Source organism: Tachyglossus aculeatus, chromosome 20, assembly GCF_015852505.1.
Source record: "Tachyglossus aculeatus isolate mTacAcu1 chromosome 20, mTacAcu1.pri, whole genome shotgun sequence".
NCBI classification, from domain to species: Eukaryota; Metazoa; Chordata; class Mammalia; order Monotremata; family Tachyglossidae; genus Tachyglossus; species Tachyglossus aculeatus.
Window position 1 is genome coordinate 2,926,686 of NC_052085.1, and position 14,065 is coordinate 2,940,750.

Genomic DNA, 14,065 nt, shown 5'->3' on the forward strand with positions numbered 1-14,065 from the left:
ACTAGAAACAAAAGATGTTTAGGGGATATTTCAGATGCCATAACTTAACGAGTTTTCAGAAAAATCTTACGGCTTTGTTCTCCCCCTCTTCTCAAGTGACTGAGAAGAAATAGTATCTGACTTTAAAAAAAAAACCAGACAAAAAACAACAAAGCAGTCTGATTTGAGTTTTTATGCGATGTTGTTGGAGATGGATGTCATGGCTTGCAAAAAATAAAGAACCTTGGTGGTAGTGTCCTTCATGATTTATCAAATCATTACAGGAGTTAAAACAATTTTTTTTAATGTGGGTAATCTGAAAATATTTTAAAAGCGTTCCATATTGCCAAGGTTGAAATCTGACAGTTTATACTAGGAGACGTATTTGATGCTTTCTTGGAGAGCTTCTATGAAGCAGTGTTTATTAGTGTTTTTCTCACTGTTGCAATAGTATGTGCAAGCACAGACGGGGTTCTTTTGTAGTTAACATGTTTCAACGTGATGCTGAGCACAGTATTCTTTGCACGTGAAAAGCAATGTATTCATGCAGAATAGTTTGCAGCTGCAAATACACGAATAAGCGTGCCAAAATCTCCAACTCCAACAGGATTTTTCGTTTTACTTAAATTGTGATTTATGGTATTCCTTTATATCAGTCTCTTCATTCCTCATCTCCTAGTCCCTATCATCTTTGCCTGATACATGCCCTCTTTATACTCTTGCTTTCTAGAGGATGACTAATAGCAGCAGTTCCCCAAGCCTTCTTAATGACAGTGCCAAGTCATATGCAAGCCATGGTAAGAACCTCACGCCCACATTCGAGTAATGTATATTTGATGGGAACTTAAACTTCTTTGGAAGGACGGTCATCGGTGAGTGAAGTAACTTTAGGAGTGTCGTTAGTGAAGCAGACACGTGTTAAAAGTTCACTTCGTTGTTGTTTGCTATAGAAAGTCAATGATTCTTTCTAAATCCCTAAATCTTAACAAACCGTGCCATTTTTTTCCTGTGCAAATTGGAATGAACTCTAAATACTGAGTAAATTAAGTGAGAATAACCTAATTAACTCTGGGATATTTTATCAGATCCCAGGTACCTGGCTTAAGTTTTACTTTTCGTTTCTACCAAGAATTAGTGGTATCAAGGTCTTGTGAAATTGAGTCATACTTAAACTTTAAAAATAAGTGCCTTTACTTGAAATATAAACTCACAGTGCCTCTCATTTTCTCTCCTTTTTTTCTTAGTCATGAGTGTTTTTTTCTTTGTATTAATAATTTAACATTTCTAAAAGTAACTCAACAATATGAGAAATGGAGACTAAGGTTGCAATTTTCTGAAGCGTCTGTCCCCAGAAAGGTAGAAGTTTGCATCAATCTAATGAATTCCTGTTTTGTGAGTTTTGTGGCATCCAGCCTTTGGCCTTCCTGGGATTCTGATGGTTCGGGCATTCTGGGTGAGGAGTTCCCAGGGATTGGGAGCGAGCATGTATCATTCCCTGCAGTATTCTCTCCTGACCTTCTGGCAGGAATACTATATTTTTGGTGGGCTCCAAAAGGAGCTAAAGTAGATGCCTTCAGGAAAGGTATGGAGTTCTAAATATTGAGGAAGTCTGTGCAGAAATTGAGATGAATAAGATCTGAAATCATATGACACTTTAATTGGAAAGTATGTACGATAACCTTACAGAGAAGCTGTCGTCATCTTGCCTTCTCTTTCCATCAGCTCCCCTAGACCTTTACTATTAGCTTTTCATTTGAATGGCTATGATATCTGTTGGTAACACTTGAGTGTTCTACACAAACCATAAAACTAAAATGTTCTTGACATACCGTATTTTCCCAAATGTTTGCATAGTTTTATGTTCTAAATTGAGAAACTTTTAAGTTTGCAGTAAGTCATCCCCAGAGAGACATTTTAAGGTACAGCTTTTCCAAACTGTCAAACCAAACTTTATTGACATTGGGGTATATGTAAATGGCCCTGTTAAAAACAGAAGATAGACACCTTCCTATCCCTTGTTTTTCAGATCCTCTAAGTTCACCTGCTTCGTCCTTATTTAATGACTTTGGGGCCCTCAGCATCTCTCAGAGGAGGAAGGTAGGTGGCTCTTAGATCTCTGTCCAGATAGGTAGAATTGAAATCTTCCCGAGAAGGGGTGGGGTTTGAAACTTGGTAGTCGAATCTGAAGTGCCCCGAAGAGAAATGTACACCGGCATTCATTCAGAATGGGGGTGGGCTTTTTCATGAACATCATCCTTCTTCTTGCCCCTCCTCTTACTCTTTCTTCCACCACATAATCTTTTCTGTGTGTTGAATTTCTTTTTACATCTTTGTGTGGAACAGATAGAATGTAGGACTGAGCATCGATTGCTTTTTAGCTGCCATTTAGCCTATCTCTTACCTCTTCAAGTCCTTCAGGGTAATATTTAAATTTATATCATGAAGGATCAGCTTTATGCAGAAGATGTGACCTAGTCTAAGCAAGACATGAATGTATCTCTTCATTTGTTTTTGTTGGGTAATTTTGTCTGAGTTTCAAAGATCCTGCTCCAGTTCTTAAAAGTCCTAGGGTTCTGATATCAAAAGGGGAATTCTGAGTCTTACAGTTTTCACGGTAACAGAGTAATCTGTTGGTTTTTTTTTTTGTTTCCTTGAAAGAAAGTCTTTTGAACAATCAATTTGATCATCTTAAACAACTTTTCTCATGAACTAAGACCATTCAATTTAATCTAAAATAGTTAAAGCAGCTGAAAACTGCATAAAGCACTTTTATTGACTTCGTGCCACCTCTTTGAAGATTGATTTGAAATTCTCCAAAATTATTTTGTCCCGATTAAATTATAAAGGTAGGAAAACACTAATTGCAGTTCAGTGTACAAGAAACCACAGTTTTAGTTCATTTGGTTGTATTAAATTTTAGCTAAAACTAGTCTATCTGAAATCATACATCTCTTTTGATTTTTTAACAAGGAAACGTCTTTAACCTTAAGGATCTGTGTAAACTTCAAAATCTTTGTATAAGCTTATAATAAGCTTCTTTTTGAAATCCCATTTCAGACCCATTCGACTCCTACCCTTGCAACTTGTATTATTCCTTTTCTTAAACTCTTGGAGAATACCAGAGGATGTGCTATCTTGGTACAGTAACCTACATTTTTTCTGACTAGAAAAGAAACCTACAGCCAGTAGAAAATGTTATGAGATTTGCTAACTTGATGCAGATCTAGCTATTCGGCTTGAGATTTCCAGGTGCAGCTTACTAGAATTTACTCCTCCATCTGCTCAGATCCCAGGGTTGGAGGAGGGTTTGATGGGGAGAAGACTGGAGGGTGGTGGATAGTCATTAGCGCTTGGGGTCGAACTGGATGCTAAGAGAGATAGGAGATGTTTATTTTGAGAATTAGGTCCTGGAGATTTTATTGCTGCTGGAGGGCTGATCCAATAATATGTCTTTAAATTTAAATTTGCTCTACTAGAGATCTGCTGAGACTGTCAGGAGGAAAGAGCTGTCCTAGCAACTTCTCATGGAGGTGGGGCGGAGGGGGGAAGCTTGCACTTACTACAATAGATAGATACCTAGACTGTGTGTGTGAGTGTATATTTGTTCTTCCTACTTGAAATCGCCACTGACGGTGAAAGATTGTGTATTTATGTAGCTGAAAAGACCCTGCATTTCTAAACCCACTCATCCCCACACAAAGGTTGTCCTTTGCTCTGTGCCATGTTTGTTTGCTAGAGGCCAGTTTTGCTCTCGGTTCTTTGCTCCATGGTCATCTTGAAGCTTCTGCTCAGATTCAGCTGCTGCTTTCTTCGTCGTCTCAGGTTGGACCGTCTAACCGAAGTTGCCTCCCAGTTTTCAGCTGAGATGCAGTATTGTCTGCTGAGGCTTTGTTTTACTGTATTTCTTCTGTCGCCCATTCCTTTGGTGACCCTTTCCAGGCAACTGCATTGCAGCCGTTTGAATACCCTGCGGTCATCCATTCTCCTCTCCAGGCCTTTTGACTCTACCGAGACCAATGTAACATCAATGCCAGGAAACTGACTGTGGTTCTAAGGCCACAGTCTGTTACTCGGTCTCCCAAAAGTGTGCTGGCCTTCTCAATTTTAGTTTTTTAACTTTCTCTTTCTTGTCTATTTTGAGGTTGAGCTCCGCATGCAGTGCCAATGCAGATCTTCGGGTACATGCAGAGTGTCCCTGTGTTGTTTTCTTTGCTTGCATGTTATGTAGGTTGTCCCTCTAGTCATCTGTATGCTGCAATTCTTGAATAGTCATCTCCAGCGTCTGGATGATGCTTGTAGTCTGAGGACTTGGAAGCATTTCCCAGAGGGACAGAAGCGTAGTCTAATGCTTGTTGTCAGGTTTTATGTTTCGGCCCGTAGTGTGGCTTCATAGAATAAGCTGAACAGAACCGAGCCCCCATCACATCATCATCATCATCAATCGTATTTATTGAGCGCTTACTATGTGCAGAGCACTGTACTAAGCGCTTGGGAAGTACAAATTGGCAACATATAGAGACAGTCCCTACCCAACAGTGGGCTCACAGTCACATCCCTGCTTTGGCCCTGTGGATGATGGGGAGTAGATCAGACACACAAGACAGTGATGTTGCAGTGATGGCCCTGTCGGAGTCCAGAACATGTGATGGCAGTCTACAAAAGCTGTAGAGAGATCTTGGTGCAATTTTCTCCACTCCTCCGGTACCCGATGAGCAGTCAGATCCATCTGCCCCACAGTGTGGCCCAGAAAAGCATGGTCAGTTATAGTCCCAGTAGCTTTAAGCCCCAATAGCAACTCCATAAGGACTTGGATTAAGATCTTGTCAGCAACGGAGAGTAGCCAGTAGCCTTGCTAGTTGCCACAATCTGATACCTCACCTTTCTTCTTGAAGATAGTGATGATGGTGCACCGTTAAGATCCTGTGGCGTATCCTCTGTTTTGTTAAGGAAAAGCTTGTGTGTTTTGAGCAGTGTCCCTCCATGTTTCTCGGCCTCAGCGCGGAAGCTATCAGGCCTTGGTGTTTTTGTCGTTTTTCATGGCTTTTGACAGCCGGGGTGACTTTGTCAGTAGCTGGGACAAGTGCCACGTCTTTGCTTGTTGGTATGTTTTCTATGTTTTTTGCAACACCTTTGTTATCTTCAATAGTAGAGATGTGTGGAGGAGAATTTTGAAAGGTTATTTCCACCTCTGCAGGATTGCTTCTTGGTCAGTGATGAGGCTGGAACCATCGTAATTTTTCAGAGGTGCTGTGGTAGTTTGTGGAGGCCCATACAACCAGATTGAACGATGTATAAAAGTTCTTGGTTTGGTGGTTTGCATAACTGCGAGATTCTTTTCCTTTGGCAACCCACCTCCTGGTGGTCATGTTCCCTCCCTTGAGTTGCACATCGCCTTATGGGTTTCTGTAAGTTGATGGCTGAACCGAAACATCCTTCAAAGTGACAGTTGGACAGTGTGCTTGCTAGCATAAAGATAGAAGCGCTTTTCATTTTGGTCTTTGCGGAATCTTCTCTTTTTGTCCGGGTTGGGTGCCGGAGGAATTCCTGCCAAACAACCAGGAACCCTGCTGGCTCTTAGTGTCTCTTATATGTTCCCTGCCAACAAGGAAAGAGTCTCCAAAGGATGGAACACTTTATAATTTTAGATAATTCTGGAAATATTTACAAGTCAAGCTTTGAAGGGAGGAGATTTTTCAAGGTAGGATGGAGGAAGTGAGAAGACTGCAAACTCGTTCTTGGGAGAGCATGCTGTTCCTTAAAATGAGGTTTGCAAGTACCGTATTTATGCTACATGTCAGGCAACCGGGAACCACTGTGGAGTTGTCCTGGAGTTTTAACTAAAGTCTGGGGCTAAGTGTGGACTTGAAGGAAATGGATTCTGCCAGGAAATTTGAGCTAGGCCACAGTAGTCTGTGAGACCAGCTCTGTAGTGTTTTCACACCTGGAACATTAGTCCTGGAAGAGGGAGGCCAGGCCGGACTGTGCCTCCGGAGTCGCCTGGATGGGCTGTGTTTTCTCTGTTTTCCGTCCACTGGGAGTTGCAGGTGGTTACCAATGGGCCACCCTCCCAGGCATGACCAGAGTGACCTGATGAGTGGCCAAAAAGTCACCTGTGGCTACCAAGCTGCAGTCGTTCATTTAAATAGTAACCATTTGGTAAGGTGAAATAATACTAATAATAATTGTGGTATTTGTTAAGCACATACCATGTGCCCAGCACTGTACTAAGCACTGGGTTAGATGTAAGATTATCAGGCCTCATTTGGGCTCACAGTCTAAGTAGAAGTGAGAACAGGTATGGAGTCCTTATTTTGCAGATGAGGGAAGTTAAGTGACTTGCCTAAGGTTACACTTAGTAGATAAATGGTAGAGCCAAGATTAGAACCCAGGTCCTCTGGCTCCCAGGCACTTGCTCTTTCCTCTCGTTCTCACTGCTTCCCTGAAATAGTGTTTTGTATAGCTTTAGGGCAAAGTTGTAGGTAAAAGCTCCTTAAAAGGTGAGCTTGCCTAAAAACATTTTGCATGACATGTTCTTTTATAGAAGCAAACACAGACCCTCAAGGATATGTTAGGCTCAAATAAAATATAAAAAGGTTTTACCAACCTTGTGTAATTAAAAGCCCAGAGATGAGGGAGTCAGCTTTGGGTTGTAGCCAGGCCAGGATTCAGGAGCTTTGAGAATACTTTGTTCTTTAATGTGGAAGTTGTACTACATGGGAACAATTGACAAAAGCTAGCAGGGTCCAACTCTGATGGTGAGAAGTGGCTTGAATTGATTCAGGGTTGTTACAGTTGCGTTAAAAACAGTCCTTTGCTTGAAGACAAGAAAGCCCTGGCTATATTTTGTTTTCTAAAGTTATCATAATTCTCGAGTGGTTTTTTTTTCCCTATGGTATTTACGTGCTTACTATGTGCCAGGCACAGAACTAAGCGCTGGGGTAGATACAGACAACCACAATCCATAACCCACATGGGGCTCACAGATTTATTCCTCATTTTACAGATGAGGGAACTGAGGCCCAGAGAAGTGAAGTGACTTGCCCAAGCTCACACTGCAGACAAGTGGCGGAGGCAGGATTAGAACTCAGGCCCTTCTGACTCTCAGGCCCATGCTCTATCCACTAGGCTACGCTGCTTCTCTATACGAATTATACAAGGCCACTTTCCCTTCGTAGAAGATGTCATGGAATTTCATCTTCTAGTCTTGGTCTGTCTTTCTCTGTCCTGTGAATTGGATTCGGGGTTGTCCCCAGTCACGAATCACTTTCCATTTGCACCAGCTAATTTCATGTCCCTTTCTCTGATGTGGAACTGCCCACAGAAATGTCTCAATTCCCCTGACTCCGTGGTATTCTCGCCCATAAGCGGGCTGTGTTTGTTTCCAGTTCAAAACCACTCACTGAAAGTGGCGGTTGTGGTTCCTGTAGATAAGGAATAGAACTGGAGCCACCTTGTATAAGGAATAGAGCCACCTTGTATCAGGTGTCTCAGTTTTAATCCAGAAGTGAGTTTTGTTTAGAATAAAATGATGTTATTAAAAACTGTAATAATAAATTATAATGGTGGTACTGGTTAATTAAGCTCTTAGTATGTGCCAGGCACTTTACTGAGTACTGGGAAAGATACAAGGTAATCAAGTCTGTGTCCCACATAGAGTTCAAAGTCTCAGTGGGGAGAGAGAGAGAGAGAGAACAAGTATTTAATCCTCCTTTTACAGATGAGGAAACTGGGGCACAGAGAAATTAAATGACTTGCCCAGAATTATGCAGCAGGCAGTATGTATGGCCAAGTTATCACATTCATTATTATCAATCATGCTTCAGAACACTGATCTGGAGGACCTGTGTTCTGACGTATAAGGAATTCATTGGTACTTCACAGCACCTTGAAGATAAAAAGAGCATAATTTCATGTCCAGGTCTAAATATGTGATTATGTAGTTTTCTACTTTTCAAGATGACTGCAAAATGACGTATTACTTTGGAGGACAGGGGAGGCTCATTTAATTTTGTTACCCAAATGAAAGGTGGTAGGGAAATAGAGATCTCATCTGCGTGAAGAAGTATGAGTTGGTTTTTTGCAAATATTTAGCACTGGAACTGGTTTTGCTAAACATCTGAAAGCTTAAGAAGTAATATCAGGCAAATAAATCCTTTTCTCGTGATCAGCATTGTAGAAAAACTTCGTGGCATTTCAGAAAAGTACAGAATGCAGTTTTTTGAGATTATTTTTTCCTCCTTTTTTAATCCTTAAAAATTAGATACCATGTGGTTCTTTTCTGTAATCAAGTAATACTATTGAGCACACAGAGTGTGCAGAGCACTGCACTCAGCTTTTGGGAAAGTACAATTAATTCATTCAGTAGAATCATTAGACTGGATACCTGCCCTAAAGGATTTTACAATCTAGCAGAAGATTGTAAGAGACTAAAATTACATAAAAAAGGGCTGAGAATGATGAGAGAGTAGATCTGAGGGGGGAGGTTTGGGGAGTTCACACCTGATGGTTTTGAGGTTTGTCAACAAATAAGTTGGCAAAGGGGTGAGAAGGGAGAGGCGCTGTAATTGGTGTGGCCAATTTTGCTGCTGATCCATCTGTGAAAGCCAATTAAAAAAAATAGTCTGTAAAGTGTGTGTGTGTGTGTGTGTATTTTACATGTATGTGCTTGCATGTGAATATAATATATGCATTGTGTGTGTATATAGAGAAGCACCGTGTCTTAGTGGAAAGAGCATGGGCTTGGGAGTTAGAGGTTGTGGGTTCTAATTCCGCCTCTGCCTCTTATAAGTTGTGTGACTTTAGGCAAGTCACTCGACTTCTCTGTGACTCAGTTACCTCATCTTTAAAATGGAGATTGACTGTGAGCCCCACATGGGACAACCTGATTACCTTGTATCTACCCCAGTGCTTAGAACAGTGTTTGGCACATAGTAAGTGCTTAACAAATACCATTACCTTAAAGCAGAATATATTTGTCACATCTCCTCTAAGAGTCCTTCTCTGAATAAGCCCTCTTTTCCTCTACTTCCTCTCCCTTCCACGTTTCCTTTGCACTTGGATCGTTAAGCCCATGATATCCACCCCACAGCACTTATGAACTTATCCGTTATATGTCATTATATATGTATATTAATGTCTGTCTCCCCTTGTAGACTCTTAAGTTCTTGTGGGTGGGGAACATGTCTTCCAACTGTTGTACTTTCTCAAGCTCTTAGTACAATGCTCTGCACCAAGTAAACACTCAATAAATACCACTGATTGATTGGCTATTGTTTAACCAAAGTTGAAACATAGTTTGACATTGATGCGGGAGAAAAATTGTAATTTTTTTTTTAAGATTCCTCCACTGAGGTGTTTTTTAGGGATTATTCAAATTGCCAGAAACACTCACACTAAGGCTCATAGTTTGTAACATCCCTCTATTGTTATAATAAATGTTGGCATACCTTGATTCTAAAGCGAGAACCTCTACTGAGTTTAGTGAAGTAAAAAGTTAACTTAAAATATAATCAGCAAGTCCTCATGTGGGGGATTTTGAGGGATTCTTGATTTCCTTCAACATCATTTAGGATACCTAAATGCCAACCTACCCACAGTTCTTTTGTAATGAAACATTGTGGAATTTTCAGTAATATTCACATTCAGACTATCTGGGGCTGGAAGAGGTGCGGGATGAAGCCAGCCGACTGACTGCCGGACCAGAAGTGAACCCAGGCAGACTGGAATTGGGCACTGCACGGTAGCTTATTATGGAGGCTGTCCCGCTGAACCTTTGCACTTTGTGTGACCAGAAGCACAGTGCCTCTGCACTGAGCGCTGCCCTTCCTACTTCTCCCCATCAGCTCTCTCCCCCATCCCCCTAGCCCTCCGTACCCCTAAAAGAAAGCCTGTGGGGACCCATCTGGGGATCTGAGATCGCCCGATTTTTCTTTGTCTTAGATGGCCTGTCTACAGGCCCAAGACCTGTGAGCTGACCCACATTGGTGCAGGGCTCTGTTGCCTGTAACTCCGAAGTTTCTACTTGGTCATTTTGGGGTAAGGTCACTCCAAGCTACCTCTATCCAGTAGCATTTAAATGCTCTCTATAGGGAGACCACTGACTTAAGTGCTTGGAAGAATACAAAAACAAAAAAAAGACATGGTCCCTGCCTTTAAAGAACTCAATTAGTTGCCTTTCGGAATATAGAATCCACTTCAGGTTAGTCCTAGTTCTTTCGCTTGCTTGTGATTCTGCATTTTCAGACCTTGGTTCAATCTTGTTCTGAGCTGCCACAAAGCAGCACATTTTCTGGCTGTCAGGCTATAGTATATATAAGTTCTTAGTACAGTGCTCTGCACACAGTTAGCGCTCAATAAATACGATTGAATGAATGTAGTAGCCAAGAGGAGTTGGCCTAGACAGCACTTTTTCAGTACTTTTTAGGTCTTAGAGTATTCTAGCAGACACTGCCTTAGTGAAAAAAATCCTTTTTACTAGAATAGCACTCCTGAAGGCCTTTTCTCCCATGTTTCAAGGTTGACGTGATTAAATGAAACAAATTTGAAGCCAGTCATCTGAGTCTAGCCTTAAGCTGACTGTTTCTCTTGATGAGCGCCCAGACTAGGACTTCCATTTTTGTTATAATCCATCCCTGAGGCTTTGTGTTAACAGGAAGTCCTTTAGAGCCAATGTAGGGAGTCTTAAAGCATCACTTCTGTCTGGAAAGGCACCAGATGCAGGATCTGCTTGATACCACTAACTCTGACGAGGGGTTTCTTTTCTCGTTTTGTACTCTATGACTGAGAAGGTATTTCTGCTCTGGAACTAGGAAAATGAAACCTTTGCAGAAAAGGCATCCTCATTATAAAGATCCTGGCCTTAGATAAGTTAAGGATGGAGGAAGAATAAGCATTGAATCATTGACGAAAGCTTGGTGGCTTCACCCACACTAAACAGGGTACGACCTGCTGAACTGCCCCTCGTCCCCCCGCCCCCAACACCCATCTCGCCGATATCACCACCTAAGAGAATGCAAACCCCTCTCACTTGCAATCAAGCGAAGGGCTGAACGCCTTCCCAAGCAGCTTTCCAGGAAAACCTTTCCCAAAATCACCACATTACTGCCGTTGGTAAAAACCTCACTATCACAATTAAGAATATTTATAGATCTTGGTGGTGGTAACCAATCATCCCAGGATTAAATATGCAAAGGCTGAATTACCATCCCTCTCCCCGAAGGGAGGGGGTAGGTTTAGTAATTTTTGCTCGCGAAATTTCTAAGTGGAACAGCATGGAAGGTTTGGATTACTTTCTGTGTAATCTCTGAAATCCTTTTAAATTAATTTTCCTTCAAATCACGCTCTTAAGGGCCTTCGTAAAAGGTGAGGTTCAGTTCTCTTTACCTTGTTGCCTGACTTAGAGAACCATATCACTGCCTGGTTCACTGTGGCCTTAAATTCATTTGGCTCCGACTTTCTATCCGGAATCCATGACCTGTTAATTATGTGACATTCCCTTCTCCCAAACAAAGTGGTTGAAGGAGGAGTGGTGGAGGAGCCGGTACGTTGGAAATTACTGCACTTTTACGTTGGAAATTACTGCACTTTTACTTTGTGCTTATTTCACCAGAACCGTTTCTGCTTAATGGGATGAGAATAGGTAAATGTTATGGGATAAATTTTCACCCAGCATTTACTGCATTCTGCGTCTTAGCGACCAAATCTAAGTGCAAAGTTGAGGTCTAACATTCATTTACAAAGTTTTCCTTAATATAGCTCAGATGCGCTTCGGAGTGTGGTTGTGCAGACCGTCGGTCAGGATCGGCAGATGGTGGGGGTGGGGCTGGGGGAGAGAAGCGAAAGGGGAGGAAATGGTTTCAAGGAATTTTACTTGCAAATTGTTTCCTAGTCCACCAATCCAGATATCCTCTAATGCTAGTATTTCAGCTTAGCCGAAGACGGAGGGATGTTAGGAGTGGCCTGGTTTTTCTCCTTCTTTTTCGTAGCCAAGGAAGTATCGACTGGGGATGCTGGAGGAGAGGCTAGTTCCCGTGGGATCAAAGACACGAAAATCAAAGAACCCTATTGGCTCCCTGGCTGACAGGTGTAAATCAGGAGTACCCATCAATATGGTTTGGTGGAACAGAGTCACAGAAAACAATATACAGGTAAAATTAATTTTTCTAGTTGCTTTTTGAAAGTTGTTCTTGGCTGCCTCTTTTGTGTATGTAGCTTCTGGAAATCGTTAGTTTGACAGAGGAGGGTGGATTGGGGCCAAATTGTTCATCAATAAATAAAGCCTAGGGGAAAACTAGCCAAAATGGTTTGACAGTTTATTATTATTTGCTCTTTCATTGTAGGTAATGCCTTTCTACTGTGTCTGTTCCTGTTCTTTCTTGTTGGATTTTTGTTCAAACCCAATTAGAACTATTTCTAATATGCTGAGTGAATAATATTTACTAATAGAAAATCCTTAGATTTTTACCACTAACTTTTAATATTCATTGCAGCAACTGTATTAATAGAACATATTGCCTAGACAGCTGAAAATATCAGGAAGTTTCCCAACATTGTACGAATGTTTCCGCACCAACTGATATTTTGTTCATTCTGATAAGCTAGGAGGTCCACAAAACTATGTATTGTAGAAGATTGAATTACATTGAATTTTTTATTTTGAGGATGTTAGAGTTGACAGTTTTATTGAATTGTTTCTGGTTTTTCATGGTGTTTGAGAGAAAAGTGATGTAGCTGCATTTTGAAATGTTTTCGTGTTTGAGAGAAAAGTGATGTAGCTGCATTTTGAAATGTTTTCTGCTTATTAAATATCAAATGAAGGACTTCTCAGTGGTCCTAAAGGGAAAAGGATACTAAGCATTGTTTTCTTTGAGCCAAAAATAAAACAAACAAAACCCAAGCTTTGCTGCCAGTCGACTCAGCGCTGACTCACTTGGTTCCCCTCGAAGCACCTGCCTGCTTAGAATAATTATCAACAACTCTACCCCTATTTGTGGGCTTTAAATACTGGATATAGTTGGCCCCAGATTCTACTTTGGAGATGTGAACGTTTTCTAGAAAATGTTTTGAATGGTACTATTTTCAGTTTTTGATCCTGTCAAATGGAAGTCCAAGGGCTAGAATTATGGCAGCGTGGCTGAATAATCCCCCCAGAGGGGCCAGCATTGTACCGCTACCAAGATGGTGGAAAATGACACTGACTTCCTGGTGGTAGGTGCCTGAGAATTTTGCCTTCTCTGTTCCTCCCTTCCCCACTCCGACTTGAGTAGAATACCTATTTCATTAATTTTTTTCTTAGAAAATGATGGCTCTGACACTGTGGAGGCTGTTCCCTCAGTCGTCATCTTCAACTGCCCTGTGTATTGAGCACTTTTCAGGGCATGGTACTGAATCAGATATGTTTTGGAGTGTGAAGAAAGTTTGGAGTCCAGGGCCTTTGGGAGCTTTTGCTCAGATGGCAACTCAGGGGTGCTCATTCTGAAAGGGCCTGCCTTGGAGGAAGCCTCAGTCATTTTTTTCCATCCTTCCACTGGACGTTTCCTATTATTCTCTGTTCCAGCCTCTCCTGCCGAATTGATATGTGACCAAAGGCTAGTTGGGGTGTTATTTTTGCTGGCTTTGGCTTACTTAAGATAAATAATAAAGGAGGGCTTTTTTTTCCTTCTATCACTGGATTGCCTGACTGGTTTCTATTTCTAACCTGCCTGTATATTAAAATATTTCAATTAAATTCACACTGTGATTAGAATATTAATATTTGTGTCAGTGGGGTGCAACGGACAGTGGTCTCCATCAATGGTAGCAAGGGGCCCTGGAGAAGAAAGAGAGAGGGAGGGAATGAAATACAGAGATCCAGAAAGAGTTGAAATCCGGTGGCCGCTGCTGACGCTTCTGGCCCTGTTGCTTCAGCTCTGCGTGCTTGCACAACTGCCTGTGATTCCTGATGGTCTTCCCCAACCTTAGGGCTGGGAAGAGGAAGAGTCACGGGAAAGCCAGGGCCAGCTTTGGGGGCATCCAGTGGTCACTGGCCAATGAAATGGCACAACACGCCTTCAGCCAGCCATCAGCCAGTACAGGAGGGAAAAGAAAA

General features: G+C 41.7%; 1 protein-coding gene across 6 annotated transcripts in view; it reads left to right on the forward strand.

Annotated features, from left to right (window-relative positions):
* The window catches only part of PAN3 (poly(A) specific ribonuclease subunit PAN3), a 78,282-nt gene that overhangs the window by 12,747 nt on the left and 51,470 nt on the right, over positions 1 to 14,065 (forward strand). For all 6 annotated transcript variants that reach the window (XR_005455210.1, XR_005455209.1, XM_038761828.1 and 3 more), the window contains exons 3-5: positions 710 to 776; positions 2,006 to 2,076; positions 11,964 to 12,125. Coding sequence is in view for 4 of the 6 variants with exons in the window: in XM_038761828.1 (XP_038617756.1) it covers positions 710 to 776; positions 2,006 to 2,076; positions 11,964 to 12,125 (300 nt within the window). In the remaining 2 variants the exon portion in view is untranslated. The remainder of the gene's footprint in view (positions 1 to 709; positions 777 to 2,005; positions 2,077 to 11,963; positions 12,126 to 14,065) is intronic.